The sequence below is a fragment of the Arachis ipaensis genome, chromosome B08 (assembly GCF_000816755.2).
Source record: "Arachis ipaensis cultivar K30076 chromosome B08, Araip1.1, whole genome shotgun sequence".
NCBI classification, from domain to species: Eukaryota; Viridiplantae; Streptophyta; class Magnoliopsida; order Fabales; family Fabaceae; genus Arachis; species Arachis ipaensis.
Window position 1 is genome coordinate 9,673,647 of NC_029792.2, and position 20,738 is coordinate 9,694,384.

Here is a 20,738-nt window from a genome sequence, read left to right on the forward strand (position 1 = left end):
TATGATGATGTGAACGAGATCTTCTGGAACAAGAGCTGTTTCCAGAAGCTCAAGTGGCCTATTGATGTTGGAACAAGCCGGTTCTTCTTGTACCGCACTGGGAAGACAGGTTTCGTGGAGAGAAGATCGTTTTGGAACCTTTTCAGAAGCTTTGATAGGCTTTGGGTGATGCTGATTCTGTTCCTGCAAGCTTCTATCATCGTTTCTTGGCCAGGGTACAAATATCCTTGGAAAGCTTTGAAGCGTCGAAGGGTGCAAGTTCGGATCTTGACCGTGTTCATCACCTGGAGTGGTTTGAGGCTTCTGCAGGCCCTGCTTGATTTTATGATGCAGGGGAAGGTTATTTCCAAGGACACCAAGAGACTTGGACTGAGGATGTTCCTGAAATTCTTCGTGGCCGCGGCATGGATCCTCGTGTTTTTCAGGTTTTACAATTTGATTTGGAATGAGTGGGACAAAGAAGAAAGGAAGTGGTCTAAAAAGACAAATAAGGTGGTGATGGATTTCTACATGGTTGCTTTTGTTTTCTTGCTCCCTGAGATTTTGGGTTTCTTATTCCTCCTTTTTCCTTGGGTTTCAAACTTCTTTGAGAAGCGTGATTGGAGCATTCTTCGCTTACTCTCGTGGTGGTTTCACCGCACTATTTATGTCGGCCGCGGTTTGAGAGAAGGACTAATTGATAACATTAGGTATACATTGTTCTGGATCTTGGTTCTGACCACCAAATTTACATTCAGTTACTTCCTGCAGATTAAGCCCATGATTCCTCTCACAAAGAAGATATTGAAACTTCATGTGGACATTGAGTGGCATGATTTTTTTGATCATGGGAAAACGGACGACAAATTTGCTCTTGGTCTTCTATGGCTTCCTGTTATTTTGATTTATCTAATGGATATTCAGATATGGTATTCGATATATTCGTCTTTTGTTGGTGCTGCTGTGGGTTTGTTTGCGCATTTGGGTGAGATTAGAAGCATGCAGCAGGTGAAGTTAAGGTTTCAATTCTTTGCTAGCGCTGCTCTTTTTAATCTCATGCCAGAAGAGCAGTCCCTGAATGAAAGGGGAACTTTTATGAGCAAAATTAAGGATGCTATGAGAAGGATGAAGCTCAGGTATGGGTTTGGGCAACCATATAGGAAGCTTGAGTCTAACCATACTGAGGCCAACAAGTTTGCTTTGATATGGAACGAGATAATCTTATCCTTTAGGGAGGAGGATATCATCTCGGACCGAGAGGTCGAGCTTCTGGAGCTGCCAAAGAACTTATGGAATGTCAGAGTGATTCGCTGGCCGTGTGTTCTACTCAGCAACGAGTTACTATTGGCATTAAGTCAGGCCAAAGAACTGGCTAATTCTTCTGATAAGAGGCTTTGGAGGAAGATATGCAAGGATGAGTTTAGAAGATGTGCTGTCCTTGAGTCTTATGATTGCATAAAGCACTTGCTTCTTGAGATTGTTATCAAGCCTGGTACTGAGGAGCATTCCATTTTGGAGTCTTTGTTTCAGCACATTGAAAAGTCCATTGAAATTGGGAAATTCACCAAATCATTCAAGACTACAGCACTTCCCCAGCTTCACAGCAAGTTGATCAAACTTATTGAGGTATTGAGCAAGAGGACAGTGAAAGATTCTACTCAAATGGTGAATATCCTCCAGGCCCTCTATGAGATCACGATTCGAGAGTTTTTAAAGGAGAAAAGGACTGCTGAGAAGCTAATCAGTGATGGTTTGGCTCCAAAGCATCAATCTTCTGCTAATCTTCTTTTTGAGAATGCTGTTCGGCTGCCTGAAACTACTAATGAGAACTTTTATCGGCAGCTTCGACGCTTGCACACCATTCTTACCTCCAGGGATTCAATGCAAAAAGTCCCAGTTAACATAATGGCTAAAACAAGGTTGGCTTTCTTTACTAACTCACTTTTTATGAACATGCCCCATGCTCCCCAAGTTGAGAAAATGAAGGCTTTCAGTGTTCTAACACCTTACTATAGTGAAGAAGTATTGTACAGCAAAGAGCAACTCAGAATTGAGAATGAAGATGGGATTTCAATCTTGTACTATTTGCAGACCATTTTTGATGATGAGTGGAAGAATTTCATAGAAAGGATGCGACGCGAGGGTATGGAGAATGATGATGATATATGGACAGAGAAGCTTATGGAATTGAGGCTATGGGCTTCATACAGAGGCCAGACACTGTCCCGAACAGTTAGAGGAATGATGTACTACTATAAGGCCCTCAAGCTTTTGGCTTTTCTTGATTCTGCACCAGACATAAATGTCTGGGATGGATCACTCAACCTTTCTTCAATGGTGAAAGAAAATAAAGATGGTTCAGACCGAGTAAGGTCACCTTTCTCTCATTGTTTAAGTAATGCATACACTTCAGAAGATTTGCCATTCAAAGGTCATGACTATGGAACTGCGTCGATGAAATTCACATATGTGGTTGCTTGTCAGATATATGGAGCACAGAAGGCAAAAAAGGACCCTCGTGCTGATGAAATATTAGCCTTAATGAAGAACAATGAAGCGCTTCGAGTCGCTTATGTTGATGAGGTTTCGACTAGCAGAGATGAGAAGGATTATTATTCTGTTCTTGTCAAGTATGATCAGGAATGGGAGAGGGAGGTGGAAATTTACCGTGTGAAGTTGCCAGGTCCATTGAAACTAGGAGAAGGAAAGCCTGAGAATCAAAACCATGCAGTGATCTTCACCCGTGGTGATGCTGTTCAGACTATTGATATGAACCAGGACAACTACTTTGAGGAGGCACTTAAAATGAGGAATCTCTTGGAAGAGTTCAATTGTTACTATGGTATTCGGAAACCAAACATTTTGGGAGTGAGGGAACACATTTTCACTGGTTCTGTTTCCTCTCTTGCTTGGTTCATGTCGGCTCAGGAAACGAGTTTCGTCACCTTGGGACAGAGAGTCTTGGCAAATCCTTTGAAAATCAGAATGCATTATGGCCATCCTGATGTGTTTGACAGGTTTTGGTTCTTGACTCGAGGCGGCTTGAGCAAAGCTTCTAGAGTGATCAACATAAGCGAGGACATTTTCGCAGGCTTCAATTGCACTCTTCGTGGAGGTAATGTCACACATCATGAGTATATTCAAGTGGGGAAGGGAAGGGATGTTGGATTGAATCAAATATCATTGTTTGAAGCAAAGGTTGCAAGTGGAAATGGTGAGCAAGTTCTGAGCAGAGATGTGTATAGATTGGGACATAGGCTTGATTTTTTCAGGATGCTTTCTTTCTACTACACTACTGTTGGATTCTTTTTCAACACAATGATGGTTGTTCTTACTGTTTATGCATTTTTATGGGGTAGGCTATTTCTTGCTCTTAGTGGCTTTGAAGCTGCTATGCAGAAAAAATCTACCAACAACAAAGCATTTGGTGCCATATTGAATCAGCAGTTCATTATTCAACTTGGACTTTTCACTGCACTTCCAATGATTGTGGAGAATTCCCTTGAGCATGGTTTCCTTCAATCTATGTGGGATTTCCTCACAATGCAGCTCCAGCTTTCATCAGTTTTCTTCACATTCTCCATGGGAACACGCTGCCATTTCTTTGGCCGGACTATACTGCATGGTGGGGCGAAATACCGAGCTACCGGCCGTGGTTTTGTTGTGGAGCACAAGAGCTTTGCAGAAAACTATAGACTCTATGCTCGCAGCCATTTTGTGAAAGCAATTGAGTTGGGTTTAATACTCATAATTTACGCGCAACATAGTCCTGTCGCGCGTAACACAGTAGTTTATGTGATTATGACCATATCAAGTTGGTTCTTAGTTTCATCATGGATTATTGCACCATTCTTGTTCAATCCTTCTGGCTTTGATTGGTTAAAAACTGTCAATGATTTTGATGACTTCATGGATTGGATTTGGTACAGGGGAAGGGTGTTTGCCAAAGCAGAAGAGAGCTGGGAAATATGGTGGTATGAAGAACAGGATCATCTAAAGGTAACAGGCTTTTGGGGCAAGGTTTTTGAGATAGTCTTAGACCTTAGGTTCTTCACCTTCCAATATGGAACTGTCTATAAGCTACGTATAACAGATGGAAGCACCAGCATTTCAGTTTACTTGCTTTCTTGGATTTGTGTTGCTGTCATATTTGGAATTTATGTGGTGTTATCATTTGCCAGGAACAAATATGAAGCAAAAAACCATATATACTTTCGGTTTGTCCAATCTGTTATTATAACTCTTACCATAATTGTCATAGTTGGTTTGCTAAACTTCACTAAGTTTAGATTTGGAGACATTTTTACAAGTCTACTGGCCTTCATTCCCACAGGCTGGGGCATTATCTTGATCGCCCAAGTATTCCGGCCGCAATTGCGCCGGACTAGAATTTGGAAGGGTATTGTTTCCTTGGCTCGCTTATATGATATCTTATTTGGAGTCATTGTAATGGCTCCTGTGGCATTATTCTCATGGTTGCCTGGCTGTCAGTCTATGCAAACCAGAATTCTCTTCAATGAAGCATTCAGTCGCGGCCTCCAGATATTCCAGATTGTTACAGGGAAAAAAACTCAGACTTGATTGTCATTCAAGGTAATTTTCATGCAGTTCTAGAGGGCTTTTTTGTGTGTACCTGTTCTTGATTGTAAATGTTAATCTTTTACTTACAAACATGTTTACCAAGAGAGGCATAAACCATTGTTTTTTCTGGTGTGGAATGAAGGCTAGACAAATACTTCTACAATTCACATTTTTACAAGCTTTATTTATTTACTTTTTTCACTTTAATGGCTTGATAGGTAATAAATTATGATCATGCTGACAATATTTATTTCTAAGTTCATCTTGGTAGTACTTGTGTAAAATAAAGAGATGATTAACTTTTTTTATAACTCTAGATTATTGAAGATCAAATAGATAAATAAAAATAGATAAGAATATGATGTTGTCTATCCAAAAAACAAAGGGGAAAAAAAGATAAAATAATTTAGAATGTATGATCCTGCATTGTGACGTTGACATATGAACTTGTTCTTAAAAATGTGACATGGATCTGAAATTTCAGGTGTGGAGATGCTTGAATTCTTGTCATCATCATGAGCAGCTCAGGGAATCAAGAAATGAAACTTGGCAATCTATGTTGTTTACCCATGTTCATTATTCCTGATTATAGTTCAATTTTAAGGACCTCTAACATGAAAAACTGTTCAGTTGACTAATCTAGAAAAAACAGTTAAACAAGCAGAAAATATTGTGCTGGATGAAGGGTCCGAATTTGATTGCTGCCACTACTACACTGTTATCGATACTCTGGTCCTCAAAAGGTTGCTTCTTGATTATTGTCAAAACCAAAGAGTTCAACATTCTAGTGTATTGAGCGTGAATTTGTTGATGTAGTGATGGTATAGACGTATAGTTTAATCTGATATAAATATGGACCATTGCAGTTTCCTTTAATTTGAAAAAGTATAAGTTACCATTTGGTGCTCAAAATTAGGTACATAATAAAAAGATAAACCTAAGATGATAATGCAAATATTGAACTAATGTGAGAACCAGAAACAATTAGATGTTTTGCCTAAAATTTATCTAAATTGAAATATCATCTTGTTAATAATATCAATATTTTTTTTTGGTGACTGTTAATAATATCAATATAAATATAAAATACAATAAATTTAAAAGATCCCATTAATACTTTCCGCGTTGGATAGCCAACCACTTCGAAGATGCCACTCCTCATAATATAATAGATTAGGTTAGATTAATAACAAACATTAGAGACACATAAAACACATGTCATTCTCCTTTTTTATATTTTTAAATAAATTTTAAATATCATAAACAGCAACTAAAGCCTAAAAAATTAACGTGAGAGAGATGAATTGGTTTGTTGGGCTTAGTAACAGTGCATGCTTATCCTAACGAAAATGAGAATGAACAATGAAGGATAAGATTTAAGAAACAGTGCTAGTTGACAGATGCTACTTCTTGACTTTTCTCTGTCCTGCTTCAATGCTCATGCGGGCACGTGGTACGCGAGAGTCCCTATTGTAATGATCATGACGGTACGAAAATTGAATCCACGAAATGACGCATTGAAAAAAATAAATAAATAAAAGAAAGAAACAAGAGAAAAGGTAGAAATTCGGATACATTTACTTTTATACGACATTGATATTAAAATTTGTTAAATAATTTAATAATTTTAGTTAAATTATTATTTAATAATTTTTAATTAACAACCTTATATTAAATTAACCGTACTTGAGACACACAAAAAAAAAATTAACCGTACTTGAATTTTTAGTACGAAAAAAAAAACGTACAATTCGGATTATGAGATCCAAGCTGAAGTGCTGAACAATAATGAACACTTGAACAAAGCCACGGGGCGGGGATCAGATCCAATCCATAATCAAAGAAGAAAGACTATAATATCCCTCGGTTACGAATCACGGGAGTGTACACGTCATCACCCTGACGGAACACCTCGAAAAACGAAGAACTAACGCAACCGTCTTCTTCAAGTGTCGTTAATTCGTTGGGCCATCGTTGCCACTTAAGTTACGCGCCATTGTGATTCAGTACTACTATAACACTAGAGCTCTGACACTTATTACTACTCTCTCTCTCTCTCTCTCTCTCTCTTGACGGTTGGTTACTCGATCTGTGAGATGGAGCCGCTGCTGAGAGGCGAAGGGAGTGGTGGCCGGAGGGACCACGCGCGGGGGATATTCCGCCGCTCCGACGCCATCACCTACGGCTCCAACTATGAGAAAGCTGCTGCACTCGTCGATCTGGTTCGTTCCTTCATTTTCTTTTGGTTCTGTTTCACTGTTTTATGCTTTAATTCGCATTAGACATTGTAAGTTTGGATTATTGTTTGAGTTTAGTGATAGGTAGATCTTAGCATCGATGGTTTTTGGTACTGTGCTTTACTATTCAAATAAACACATTATCAGATGTGTATTGAACTACGGATTATTAGTCAACGATGAAATCCACTGTGCTTTATTTATTGTTGTTCGTTGATGTTCGACTGCCACCGAATAAAAAGGCCAAAGTTATCTTAAGTGGTCCTGTACTTCTGTACGACGAAGTCAGCATCGTTGTTGTTATATTGTTCGCTTGTAAAGCAAGAGATGCAAAATGTGGATGCTTTCTTTAGGTTTATAAAAGAATAATCTTGTTAAGATGAATAGAAGAATACAGAGGACAAGAGTTCCTCTATACAAGAACAAAAAACAACCTAAAGAGTTACACTGTGAAGCATAGCATTAATTTTTCTTTTTGTAAATAAAGGAAGAAAAAAAAACTATTTTCTTGTTTATATGAGCTGATCTTCTTGCTCCTTCATTTAGCCAAGTACTGACGACGTTCAAAAGGAACCTCTCTTACCATTAAACTTGCTATTATATGTAATTTTAATTCCATTATTATTCTTATTGGATAATTCTGCACATTTTGGTAGCCCTAATGAGGTATGTCTAGGAAAAGGTAGATAAAGCATTTTTGTTTTTCATAAAGGAAAACCAATTATTCTCGGGGTAAGAATGTTTTCTGTTGGAAATGGTTTATTAGATTATTTCACATATCATTTTATATTCCTCCCCCTTATATGGTTATGTATGTATGCATGTATTTCTTTCTTTCTGATCTGTTAATCTCGTCTTTTTGGTTGGAAATCCATAATGCAGGCTGAAGATGGTGTTGGACTCCCTGAGCAAATTCTTGATTCTTCAAGCTTTCAAAGTTCTTCAAGATATTATTTCATTTTCATTAAATGCAATATCATGTGGTCTCTTGCTTATTTTGCTTTGATAGTCCTAAATTTCTTGGAGGTAAGTAGAAGCTTGTTGAACTTTAGGTCCTTTTAATTGTGTGAGAGGCTTTTAGGCCAAAGACAAATGCAAATGAAACTAAAAGAAGTTCGTGTCTTGGTTTACTTGTTTACAGAGACCTCTGTGGTGTGAAAATTATACCAAACCATCTTGCAGCGATAGAGAGTATTTCTTTCTGGGACAGTTGCCATATCTAACTAATGCAGAATGTCTTATTTATGAGGTAAGTGCCGGTAATTCAGAGTCAGACACTATATTTATTGGGAAATTACTGAAGATCCTTTTTAGTTGTTTTAATGTTGAAAACAAACGGTAACTCTTTGATTATATATTTGTCATGTTCACTTTGTACTCTAGTTCTATCTTCACATGTATTGGAACTTACATGAAATAGCTTACATTTCCAGTCTATGTTAAATCTCATTTACTACTACCTAGCATTCATCTCTCAACTGTCTCTGGTATTTTCTTAACCTTTTTGTATAATACAGGGATTAACTGTTGTGGTGCTAATCATACATACTTTCTTCCCAATATCATATGAAGGGTCCCGTATATATTGGAGAAACGCAATTAATCTGTTGAAGGTATGCTTGTCAAGACTATTGAGTATAATTTATGACTTCACTTGTTTCTGGAAAGGCTATAAATGCAGCAGATTATAGTCAAGTGTTTATGTCATTGAGTGACGGGGTAATGTTAGAAATTGAAAAAAGAAGAAAGCACATCTCTCTGACTCATATTTTTAGAGGTGGAAGTAGAAAGAAGAGATGAGGAAAACTGAAAATAGAGAGAAAAATGACAGTTGGGAATTCGAAGTGAGCTGGAGTGTGGACAGGTGCTCAGTAATAGTGGTCTTCGGAGAAGACCCTGGTTTCTAATGTTAATTCTGCTATGATTAGAAGTATAAAGTATAAACCCTTCAAAACTCGTGAAGACCTTGTTGAGCTAGATCCTTACTTTTAATAGAGTTTAAATTTGATGCATTGTGAATGTGAAACTCATTTACATCAAAATCTGATGTTATATTGAAATTTCATTTAATGAATTAACATCTGCATGGGGTGCATGTGCTGGATAGATGGGATTGCTTGACATATAGGAGGACAGAATCATATCAATTTCGTTTTCCCTTGCTTTCTAAAGTCCATTATTACATGTTTTTTGTTCTTTTTTATTTTTTCGGTATATAATTACATATGTACTTTTGTCTGCTAATAAGTTGATTTACTGGTATTTCCAGGTCTTCTGTCTGTTAGTTCTCATTGCTGATATGCTGGTTTATGCTATTTACTTGTCTCCAGCGGCTTTTGATTTTCTACCTTTCAGAGTTGCTCCTTATATCAGGGTTATTCTTTTCATTCTGAATATTAGGTATTTATTGATCAATTTCTATTTTCACTTTTACCACAGAGTACTGTACCTTTTTGTAGCTCGTAAACCAGTGGTTGAATATTTTAGGAACATTTTTTACTGAAATTATTAAAAGAGATTTAAGCATAAATAGGCCAAGCACATGTAGCTGGTCCCACTACCATCCAGTGGGATAAGATTTTGTTGTTTTACTTAACACTATCTAACTAATAATTTATTTGTTGAAGTTATTTTTCATAGTTCAGGGAATGACTTTCAACAGCTACTTTATCCTGATTTTCTGATAGCCTAACACTGCATATTTATATATTCCAGGGAGTTACGTGAAACCATCACTATCTTGAGTGGCATGGTTGGCACATACTTGAATGTCTTGGTTGGTTCACTTACATACTGTTGCTCCCTGCAACTTGTTGCTTCTGTTTTCAACTTTTTAAAGTGTAGATATTTTTATATTCAACACTATTGGGTCCGATTTGAATGACAGATTTGGATTATTTCAATTCACTCCACATTTATCGACAACGTGTTACCTGATATTGTGTCTTGTCTAATTCTCGTGAATTTCAGGCTCTGGGGCTTCTGTTTCTTCTTTTTGCAAGCTGGGTGGCTTATGTGATGTTTGAGGATACTATACAAGGAAAAACAGTATTCACTTCTTATGGTGCTACATTGTATCAGATATTTGTTTTATTTACTACATCGAATAATCCAGATGTTTGGGTGCCTGCATACAAGTACGAGCTTTATAGTTTGAATCTCCCTGGGTAGATGATTTTATTCTTTCAATTTATATGATCATCAATCATCAGCAATATTTGTTGGTTTTGAAGGGCTTCACGTTGGTATTGCCTGTATTTCATTATATTTGTTCTTTTGGGGGTTTACTTCGTTACAAACTTGGTCCTTGCCGTTGTTTATGATAGTTTCAAGAGTGAGGTAAATTTTTCCATGCCATTTCCCCTCAATTTTTTTTTACTCTTTAATAACAGTGCCTGAACATATGTATTTTTTGTTTTTGTTTTTATTTATAGCTTGTGAAACAAGTTTTCGAGATGGATCGTATGAGAAGAGCAATGTTGGAGAAAGCTTTTAATCTCTTAGATACTCATGTAAGTGTGATTTTCTATGTTTTAGTTTATTGATCCACTGTCAAACATGTAAAAATACTTTAGAAAAGTAAATACAAAAAGCATTAATTCTAAATCTGTTTGAGTTTCCATTTCCCAGAGTACTGGATATCTTAACAAAGATCAATGCATTAGGCTCTTTGAGGAGTTGAACAAATACAGGTAGAACCTTATTCTCTTATGTTCATTGTAGCTTCAAAATTATCTTATAATTATTTGTTGCGTCATAATGATTTTAGAAAGGTAAATGCTTTGGCATTTGTGAAATTTCATATAATTTTACACAAGAACAATGAATTATTTTATGCAAATCTTTTCCAGTTTTTCATGGTTTGCCTTTTTATAGTATCTGATCATTTCCTTCATAAACTTTGAAGGGTGAGTTTTCTATAATGACATGCTTTTACTTGAAATATGTTTGTTTATAAATTAAAACATATAAGTTGCTTATCCAAGCTTTCCATGATGGGGAGACAAATCTTCAACGCTTCAATAAAGTGGAGTTAGGAACGTTGAATAGTTATGCTGGCCTCTATTCAGGTTAATCAAATAACAATTAGTACTAGTGGGCTATCTTTCCATTACATGCAAAAGGCTCCTAAACTATCATGGGTTAATTCTTTTATGAAAGTCTTCCCCCATTTGACGCTAGATGAGTTCTTTAGTTTAGGGGAAAGAGGCTCCTATGCCTAAACGATGACATACTGTAACTAGCTGGAGCTTCAAATTATGGTGTCCCTGTAAACCAGATGTTTGTCTTGCACTTTTGCTTTCAGTGCTGCTGATAGTTCACCATTGCAACTTCTGTTTTAGTGAAATGGGATATCTTTCTTTATTTGTGACTGGTAAATTGCTATTGCATATCTTATGAAACTAGCACTATGAGTTGATCTTTCACTTTAGTCTCCTGACATCCTATCTTTGTATAATATTCTTTCCTACCACATTATGTGAATGATGGAGCTCCAATTTTGTGTATTATTCAGGACTTTACCCAAGATCACCAAGGAAGAATTTGAGTTAATATTTGATGAGCTTGATGATAGTCGTGACGTAAAGGTAATATTTGTTAATATGTATTGTGATTATCTTACATGTGCATGCTGAGGTTGCTCGTAATGTGTGCATATACAGATTGTTTGTGCCTTTAATTAATCCTTCATGTAACCTTTTTTTTTTCTTGTTCAGCTCAATAAGGATGAATTTGCTGATATTTGCCATGCCATTGCTTTAAAATTCCAGAAGGAGGATTCTGTAAGTTCAATTACTCCAAATTTGAAACGTTGGGAAGTTTGTTTGAATTGAACTGAAATAAATCAGGTAAAGATTTGCAGCATCTCTAATTCTGTTTAATCTGTTGCAGATCTCTTACTTTGAGTATTTACCATTCTACAATTCACCCACCTCAAAGCATTTGAAAGAATTTGTGAAGAGACCCATCTTTGGATACCTAGTCTCTTTTCTTCTCGTACTCAATCTAGTTGCAGTTATTATTGAGACAACGGTATGGCGTTTTGAAGATATAGTTTCAAATATTATTTTCATACTAAAATATATATATTTTAATTCTTTTTAACTTCATCACTATTTGATGGGACCATAAGTGGGATATACTTGCATTTTTCAATATTTTGTGGTCTAAAGTGCCATTTATTGTAAAAATAATTAGGATATTGCTTAATAAATTCATTACGTATTGCTTCGTTAAATCTACACCCAGTTCAAAGAGGTTAATTATTTTACACTTCCAAGTACATCCTGATTTCAGTCCTACTTTTTCCAGCTTTGCTGTTTGACATATTTACTGGCAGCTATTGTAGACTTGGGCAAAAGGCAAATAAAGAATCTCATTATTTTTGCTCCATATTATTTACTTAGCTGGTTAAACAACCTTAGAAAATATTGTCTGTGTATTTATCAAAATAGTGACACTCTTAATTGATATTAAAAATGGACAGTTACTAGATTCTTTTTATCAAGGCCTCGTATGATTAGATTTGGCATTTATGGTGTTGCTGTTTTTTGTGTGGGTTAAAAGTTGTAACCATGTGTTGATATTTTCTTGTAATTAATTCACAATTGCAGCTTGATATACAAAATAATTCTGGTCAAAAGGTGTGGCAAGTGGTTGAGTTCATTTTTGGTATGGACATCGAAACTGTATATAGTCTGTGAATTTTCTTTGTTTTAGTACTATAAAATTTGTTGTTTTATTTGGAGTCTGTAAGCTACTTTGCGGGTAGCAGAAATAAGCAACTAAACTCTCTGGGTGGTTCCTCTGCTTTATTATTCTTATAGCTCTGTGTGTGCACTTCTTATTTATTTACATTAAGAGTTCTATTTTAGGGTTGAGATATACAGCTAATTCAAAGTTTTCAGTGTGCTTTGATTGAAATGGGAGTGATTTAAGAGAGCATATCAATGAAATCAAGAACTTAAGACAGATGGGAGGAAAAATCATGATTTTGGTGTTGGATAGTTAAGAACTCCTTTTCCTCTTAGTTTGTCATACCAAATAATTGTGCTTTTTGATAAAGAGTGATGGTTTCTTTAATGTAATACTACTATTGATTGAGAAAAAAGATACGCGCTAATTAATGTAATACTACTATTGATTTAGAAAAAAAGATCTGTGCTAAGTTAGGAAAGTAACGTAATACCTAGGATGTAGCCAGCATGCACAAAATAATTGCAGCTAAAAAGTTTAGTATCACTATCTCACAGCACATTAAAAGGAATTATGAAAATTAATGTACTCAACTACTTATGCGTTCTTCAATACTGCTGAATAATTGGTGGTTCATTATTTTGCTTCCCTGCTTTTTATTTCATTGTTAAGCACACAGTTATAATTTTAATAATAATTGGATGCTCACTTCTGATGGTTCCTTGATGTTTCACAGGGTGGATATATGTAATAGAAATGGCTCTGAAGGTTTATGCATATGGATTTGAGAACTATTGGCGGGATGGTCAAAATCGCTTTGATTTTGTTATCACTTGGATAATTGGTAACTACTTTTTACCTCCTGTATTTTCTATATTTTATTTTAAACAATATCTGGTTTAACAAATGCTTTAACATTCTATCACTAAATATTAATGATGATTGTAGGTTTATGTAATAATCTGTTTTGTGCTCATAATTCATTTGTATTACTCAATGCCCTATTGCCTGGAATTTTAATATTAAGCAGGACCACCTTTCAAGGCTGTATAATGTTGCTCTGATTAATGATTTACACTTTTTCAGTCATTGGAGAAACTATAACTTTTGCTTCGCCTGATGATCAGACTTTCTTCTCAAATGGAGAATGGTAAGAAATATGAACTCTCTTTTTCTGAATGTTAATGTATTCTATATTTCTGATTATTGGTTCATAAGACCAAATCACTGCAACAAGAAATTTCGTATATTGTTTCCTATAGCAGTTGTGCAGTTTAAAATGGAAGTATGAACTATTTTTATTATATTGTGTAGCATAATACTCGTCTAAGTTCTTGCATAGAAAATTTGTGCAAAACTGCAAATACATTTTGTTATCGATGGTTGGAGTCATGTAGACTTGAAGACTCAAACAATGCGAGTTCAAGGAAAAGAGTTTTGTGTAACACGTGTATCTTTTCTAATACATGGCATATCAGTGGTGTGAATCGCTTAAAGCAACTATTTTAAAGGCCCTCGTCAATAGGAGCTAAGTTGTGCTTTGATTTCTTCTGTTTGTTGCATGCTGGATCTAGTTTCCTTATTTCCAAAACAAGATGCAACAATATGAGAACTACAGTTTGTCAACATTAAAAAATATATATTGTGGTACCGGATTATATTATGTTCATTTATAGAATGAAGTTTGTCTAGTGAATTTAGTCCATTGGCACTGTAACATCATTGAGGATGCAACCAAATATTTCTTCTGATGTCACTTATACAGGATCCGTTACCTTCTTCTGGCAAGAATGTTGAGGTTGATAAGGCTCCTAATGCATGTCAAGCAATTCCGAGGCTTTGTTGCAACTTTCTTAACGCTGTTGCCAAGTTTGACGCCATACTTTGGGATCATATTTTGTGTCTTATGTATTTATTGCTCGGTTGGTGTACAGGTGAATAAAATGGTTGTTTTCCTTGATTGGTTTCTGATTTCTATCCAGATTGATAAGTTGAACTGTGTATTCATACCCCCTTTCCTATAGCAACAATGCTATTCTCTTAATATTTGTTGCTAATTTCAATGCGGTAACGTTCCATTCCTCTTTGACTTTGCAGATTTTTGGTGGACTTGTTAATTCTGGAAACCCTAAATTGCTAGCATCAGATCTTGCTGATAATGAGTATCCTTTTTATCCCTAATAAATGTGTCCCTTAAGCCTGTAGTAGTTGCTTTGATCATGTGATAGCCAGACCTTTACCTTCAAAGAATCGCCACAAATTCCATCTCTATTATTTTCATCATGTTTTACTGGAAAAAAAAAATTTTCTAGAGAGCGGGGATGGTGTTTGGTTTAACAACCAAACAGAAATTTTAATACTGCCTTATTTGTTTCTTTGGAAATGGAATTATTTCTGTGGTAAAGGTTGTTCTTGGAGTATTTTTCTTGACAGAAAATAGCTATTTGCTATTTAATTTCAATGATTATCCTAATGGAATGGTGACACTTTTCAATTTGGTAGTCATGGGGAACTGGCAAGTATGGATGCAGGTATGAGTCCTGTCACCATTCCAGTTTCAGTGTCATCTTTTGCTTCATAATAGTTTAACCAGTCACATATTTGTTTCAGGCTTGCCCCATTTCTATGTGAGATATATTTGTATGATCTTATTTTTCTGACAAATAGATTCCTTTTTTTTATCATGTCCTAGTGGTAAATGTGGAAAAGTTTGGCTATATGTTGTTAATTGAAAATAAAAACAGAACAAGTGAATGTATCTGTCAAACATGCTTCTTAAATCACCAAAAATTCTTCAAAGATTGTATTCTAAGGGATTATATTTACCCAAGAAGATAACTTGTTTTGCTCTATGGCAAATGTTTACTTATGCTTTTAACAGATAGAAATCATTCACAAGCTATCCCTAAGTCAGTAACATTGTGTGATCAATAATTTATATCTGCTAACAAAAGTTCTTAATGGGTTATTTGTAAAACAGCTGACAATTGGAAACTTCATGTTAGAGAGATAAGATTATACTTTGGTGTGCCATGGGCTTGCCCTGGCATGCCAGTGGCTTGCCTTGGTCTAGCCTTGGTTTGCTAAGGGCATGCCTTGACCTAGACTTGGTCTAGACTTGGCGTGCAATGCTCTAGGATAACAAAAGAAGTTTCTTGGTTAGAAAGATAAGATTTTCCCAGGTTCGTTCAATGCACAGGCTCCAACTTGTTGCATCACACATAAAGTTATGAATAAAGCCTTTTATTTTGCTAGGTTGGTAGTGATTAGTGAAGTAATGTTATAAAAACGAACAAATAATGTATCTAAAATGTGGATAAATTTCTTGCTCAATGCAATTAATGTGATTTTTAACATGCTTATTGGCATCAGTTAGTAAAAGCAATTAGCTGTTGTCTTAACTTTCTTTATGTTTGTGGTTAAGTTATGACTCAAAAATTTCTATAAAAAATAACTTATGATTCAATTTGTACTTACTGCACAGAATTTTTGGTTTTCTATTTCAGAGCTACAAGGAGTTAACGGGTACTTCTTGGACCTACGTATACTTCATAAGTTTCTACTTAGTCACGGTTTTGCTACTTTTGAACTTGGTACGATTTACTTTGTGCTTATTTGATACCTAAGAATTCCATGGGCATTAATATGGAATGCATAATGTCTCTCAAGAATAGGACTTATGTTTTTCCTAAACTGACTTGCACTTAATTCTTTTTACAACTTACCTTGTAGTTACAATTACAAATTTCACTCAGACAAAACATAGCTAAATGAAATTGTCTTAAATTAATACTTTCTTATGACTTTTAGAATGGAATGAAATAAACTTAATTTCAATGCTATGCACAAAATGTTCTTAACAAATTGCTTGTTTGTATTTAACAAGTAAGAAATGATTCTCTTTTCTGTATTTCAGGTTGTTGCTTTTGTCTTGGAGGCATTCTTTGCTGAAATGGAGCTTGAGTCACCGGACACCTGTGATGAACAGGACAAGGTTTGTATTTAATATTGAATCTTATCAATAAGGAGTTGCCATGTTTATCATTAATTAACTGATATGTAGTTGTTATCTTATAAATTCACATATAGACCTGGAATATATTTCTCCTAACTTGGAAACCATTTATTGCTTGGTTCTACAATAAACTATCCAGATGGAAAAGTTCCAGTGCTTCAAAGATAGTCTTGCAACACTTGATTTTTCTGAATGCTATTATTGCAAGTTTTTTTTTTTTTAGCCTACATATATAGCTTTAACATAATGTTCAAATCTAACTCAGTATTTGGCTTCTCAATATAGGAAGTTGAAGGAGATAAATATCGAAGACGATCAGTTGGGTATGTATAGTGGCCACTGTTTCTGTGAATGCCCTCATTTACTTTTTTTTTTTCTCTTTGGCCAGATGATGAGGTACTTCTTGTAGGCAAGTAATCCAAAAAGCTTTACTTTTAGGCGAATGCAAATGAATTGTTTTGTACGATTATATCTTTCCATGGTGCTCCATGCCAGAGCTTTTTGGGCTTAAGTTTGGATAACCTTTTTCTTTAAATTAATCAAGAGAAATGAAACGAGATTAAACTCATGATTGATCATGCTTTGTTATCATGGCAAAGACGTACTTCAGCTGAAAGCTTGAGCTGTTAGTTCAAACTTCAAAGTATATGAGTGTTTTTTACACCTCTTAACTATATGGTTTCCTGCAGCACAAAATCACGAAGCCAGAGAGTTGATGCTCTTCTTCATCATATGTTGAGCTCTGAGTTGTGTCAAAGTCAAACACAGCCTTCCAATTCATAGAACTGATAAAAATCCTTTTCCAGGTAGAACAATTAAACTTTTCATATCTTCACAAATTTCAATTTTTCCATTGCGAGGAACATATTGTATTCCTAGCTTTTGTATCCTCTGATCCATTGCAACATTAGTTGTTCAATATAATTCTATGCTCGTCACAAATGTGATGATGTCAACACGCACTATGCTTTAATATCAAGTTTACTAGACATCCTTGTTTTTAATTTTTTGCCATGAATCATGTGATTGAACCTTCCATGTATTAGTCAGGTTTTGGATCAATCCCTATGTACATGTAGTATAAATGTGAATCTATACTACTTTATTTGTTGCAGGATGCAGGAAAATCCCACTTTCTTTCTTGTGAAGCTTATACAGATCTTGTTTGATAGACTCTAGTCACGTATCCAGATGAGTGGAAATTCAAAGTTTATGTCCCCAGTAATTTGCAAGCGAGGCCAAACTGATACGCATGGATATGCTTGCGCTGAATGTGATTAAAACTCATAATAGCAGTAGGAATGTAGGATCATCTGGCTTCAGAAATCTTACTTTTTATTAGTATTGCAGATCTTTAGTGGCAACCTTTTATTTATTTTATTTTAATCCCAGTTGACTTTTGTTTTGATTTGTTTTGCATTTTGTTCTACTAACACAAGGTAGTGGTTGTGTCGATAGTTCTTTTTTATTCTATTTGATATATTAGTCTGGTCTTCTAAAGTGAATGTTTATTCAACCAAAAAAAGTTGCAGAACATTTGAATGTAGCTCTTAGTTGTGTGTTTGTTTTGTTTGGTAATGGAGAAAGAAGGAAAAACAAGATAAAGCAAACTAGACCAATAAGGTATGCACAGTAATTTGCAGCAAGAATAGCCTCAGGTTCTTCACATCGGTGGATCAACACCATGTGAGAAACCCCTAAGCTGGCACCCCTCTTGGTAATAAGGTATTCACAGTAATTTGCTGATCTTAGAACAAGCCGGAGCCTAATGCACCAGTTCCGCTACACCAAATCCTTAATCTTGAATAAAAACTCAACCACCAAGTGGTTGTGAATATGTGAGGAATATGGTGAGTAGATATCCCCTGGAAAACCTGCCCAACAGCTCATTATACAATTAAAAGGTTCAGCACATCCCAATTTGTTTGAAGTGCACGTCATCATTACTCGTGTTTCTTTTCAATTCTTCCCTTAATTAGAGTAGTTTTAGACCAGTACCATGCCCCTTGTAAACTCTTAAATATTTGAATTAGATCGTTTCCACAGTTCCACGTCATAAATTAGTCAACAACTTCTTGTAAAAGAAACTCAGAGCAATGTTATATGATTAATATAAGAGAAAGTTTAGGAACCAGTATTTTTATTAAAATTTAGTTAGTATTTAGCTAGCAATTTTTATTAGTATAGTAATAATTTATATTTATATTTATAAAAAATTTATACATAAGAAATATATATTATATATTTATGCATATATTTATCAGAATTTGCACATATGAATCAATATAATTTATACCTACATTTTTCAAAATTTACATACATAAATTAGTAAAATTTATTTGTTAAAGATAATTTAGTATTTGTACTACTCAAATAATAGCCAAATATATTAAAAATTATTGATCCTAAAAGATTTCTCCTCTAAATTCTATCAATCAATTTTTTAACGTGAAACATTATGTTTGAAATCTTTTAAAATTGAAATAGGACGTTTAAAACTTCAATAATGCTCTGCATCAAAGTGATTTCACTAATCAAGTCTAACCAAGTAATTTAGAGTCACGTTCCGTGCCACGCTACTTATAACAGACTTAACGTAAAACCCCCCTTCGTTCCTCTTCAACATAAACCTTCCATTCTTTTTTTATTTCTCTGTGTTTTTGTTTGATTATTGTCTCTTTCTCTTCAGATTTTTGTTTTCTTCTTCCATTTCATTATGTTTTCCTCTTATTTTATTCTCTTTCTCTTCAGATTTCAATATGCATTTTTTTTTTTTTTTTTTTTTGAAATCGAACAGTATAATTAAAATCGTTTAAACTTTGCGTGTTCCAAAACAATGAATGATTCAAGTTCAAATTAGTTGAATGATGGCGATTTAGATTATTCTCCTGAATCGAATTAAATAGACGAGATTTGGATCGTTCTTAATTTTATTTAATTTCATTCTTCAACAATTTTGAATTGAATGGAATGAAATAGAATTTAATACAATTGAATAAAATGATAATGAATAATTTCATTTTTCTTTGCTAAAATCAGTGTTGTTTATGAACACAATTTTCGGTTCATTTGTTATTACACCATGGTGTTGTTTTGATAAAATTTCGGTTCATTCTTCAACAATTTTGAATTGAATGGAATCTAATACAATTGAATAAAGTGATAATGAATAATTTCATCTTTCTTTGCTAAAATTAGCGTTGTTTATGAATTTAAATTTGGATAGAATGCAGGAGTTTCTGAGTTTATAGAGAATGCACAATTTTCGGTTCATTTGGTGTTGTTATAATAATATTTCGGTTCATTTGCAGTCCAGGTGCATTGTCGATGAACAATTTGTCCTAAAGGTTGAAATGACTTTTAAGACAAATTGAATGGAATCGAATCTAATGTAATTGAATAAAGTGATAATGAATAATTTCATTATTCTTTGCTAAAAAAATTGGTCAATACTTATTAACAGCATAAAGTGAACTTCAATTAACACACAAATGAACCGAAATTAGTTCAGATTTGAACAAGCAGTAAAAAAGACTCAATTATTAATAAAAACACATTGAATTCATTTCTGAATCCAAATGAACCTCAATTAAACTAAGAAATAAACCGAAATTACTTAAGGATTAAAAAATTTGGTCAGTACTTATCAGCAGTATCAAGTGAACCCAATTAATTCACAAATGAACCAAAATTAGTTCAAATTTGAACAAGCAATCAAAAAGACTCAATCATCAACAAAAAAATATCGAATTCATTTTTTGATCCAAATAAATCTCAAATAAACTAAGAAATGAACCAAAATTATTTAATGATGGCACCAGACCAATAAAGATGATAGTAAAATGAACCAATAAAGAAGAAGAACCTGCATGCGCGAATTCGAAAGAAGAAGAAGAAGAAGAGCGACGGCAATAAAACAGTTTTTCATATTAAAGCACGAAGAGACAAGTAACGTTTTTTGGGGTTTCGGGCGCGTGTACACGCTCTTTTAATGAGAGTGGTTTTCGTTGGTGTTGGGTCTGCTTGGTTGGACTTAGATGGCAATAAGACTTGGATATATAACAGATCTATTAAAACTTTGAGAGTCAAAATAATACTTTATCCTATATTATATTTTATATCAATGACTAGTCAAATTTATAGTTTATAATTTAGAGTTTGGAATTTATAATTCAAGATTTAAGATTCAATATTAGGAATTATAATTTATAATTTAGGCTGGGGTTAAA

At 34.6% G+C, this 20,738-nt stretch overlaps 2 protein-coding genes across 3 annotated transcripts in view; both read left to right on the forward strand.

The window, feature by feature from the left end:
• Window positions 1-5,430, forward strand: part of LOC107610487 (callose synthase 12-like) — a 6,748-nt gene extending 1,318 nt beyond the window's left edge. The window contains exons 3-4 of the mRNA XM_016312537.2: window positions 1-4,572; window positions 5,045-5,430. Coding sequence (XP_016168023.1) covers window positions 1-4,560 — 4,560 coding nt within the window. The 3' untranslated portion in view covers window positions 4,561-4,572; window positions 5,045-5,430. The remainder of the gene's footprint in view (window positions 4,573-5,044) is intronic.
• LOC107612723 (two pore calcium channel protein 1) lies at window positions 6,342-18,009 on the forward strand. Of its 2 annotated transcripts, XM_016314438.2 has the most exons (24): window positions 6,345-6,782; window positions 7,680-7,823; window positions 7,939-8,046; window positions 8,315-8,410; window positions 9,067-9,197; window positions 9,513-9,573; window positions 9,768-9,934; window positions 10,031-10,136; window positions 10,232-10,309; window positions 10,428-10,489; window positions 11,314-11,386; window positions 11,516-11,581; window positions 11,691-11,831; window positions 12,413-12,470; window positions 13,231-13,338; window positions 13,581-13,644; window positions 14,260-14,428; window positions 14,592-14,656; window positions 14,935-15,025; window positions 16,001-16,087; window positions 16,411-16,488; window positions 16,795-16,832; window positions 17,199-17,315; window positions 17,625-18,009. In XM_016314438.2, exons 1-23 carry the CDS (start codon window positions 6,657-6,659, stop codon window positions 17,290-17,292), a joined length of 2,211 nt encoding a protein of 736 aa, XP_016169924.1. In that variant the 5' UTR covers window positions 6,345-6,656; the 3' UTR covers window positions 17,293-17,315; window positions 17,625-18,009. The 2 variants fall into 2 exon arrangements, 1 of the variants encoding a protein (XP_016169924.1); XR_002351877.1 differs by lacking the exon at window positions 14,935-15,025 and having other exon boundaries at window positions 6,342-6,782; window positions 17,625-18,005.

Bases quoted from the DNA above. Each gene is read 5' to 3' on its own strand.
- LOC107612723 (XM_016314438.2), top strand. From the start codon at position 6,657: ATGGAGCCGCTGCTGAGAGGCGAAGGGAGTGGTGGCCGGAGGGACCAC. The intron at 8,047-8,314 runs GTAAGTGCCGGT...TGTATAATACAG, and splicing joins CAGAATGTCTTATTTATGAG to GGATTAACTGTTGTGGTGCT. The intron at 9,574-9,767 runs GTTGGTTCACTT...CGTGAATTTCAG, and splicing joins GCACATACTTGAATGTCTTG to GCTCTGGGGCTTCTGTTTCT.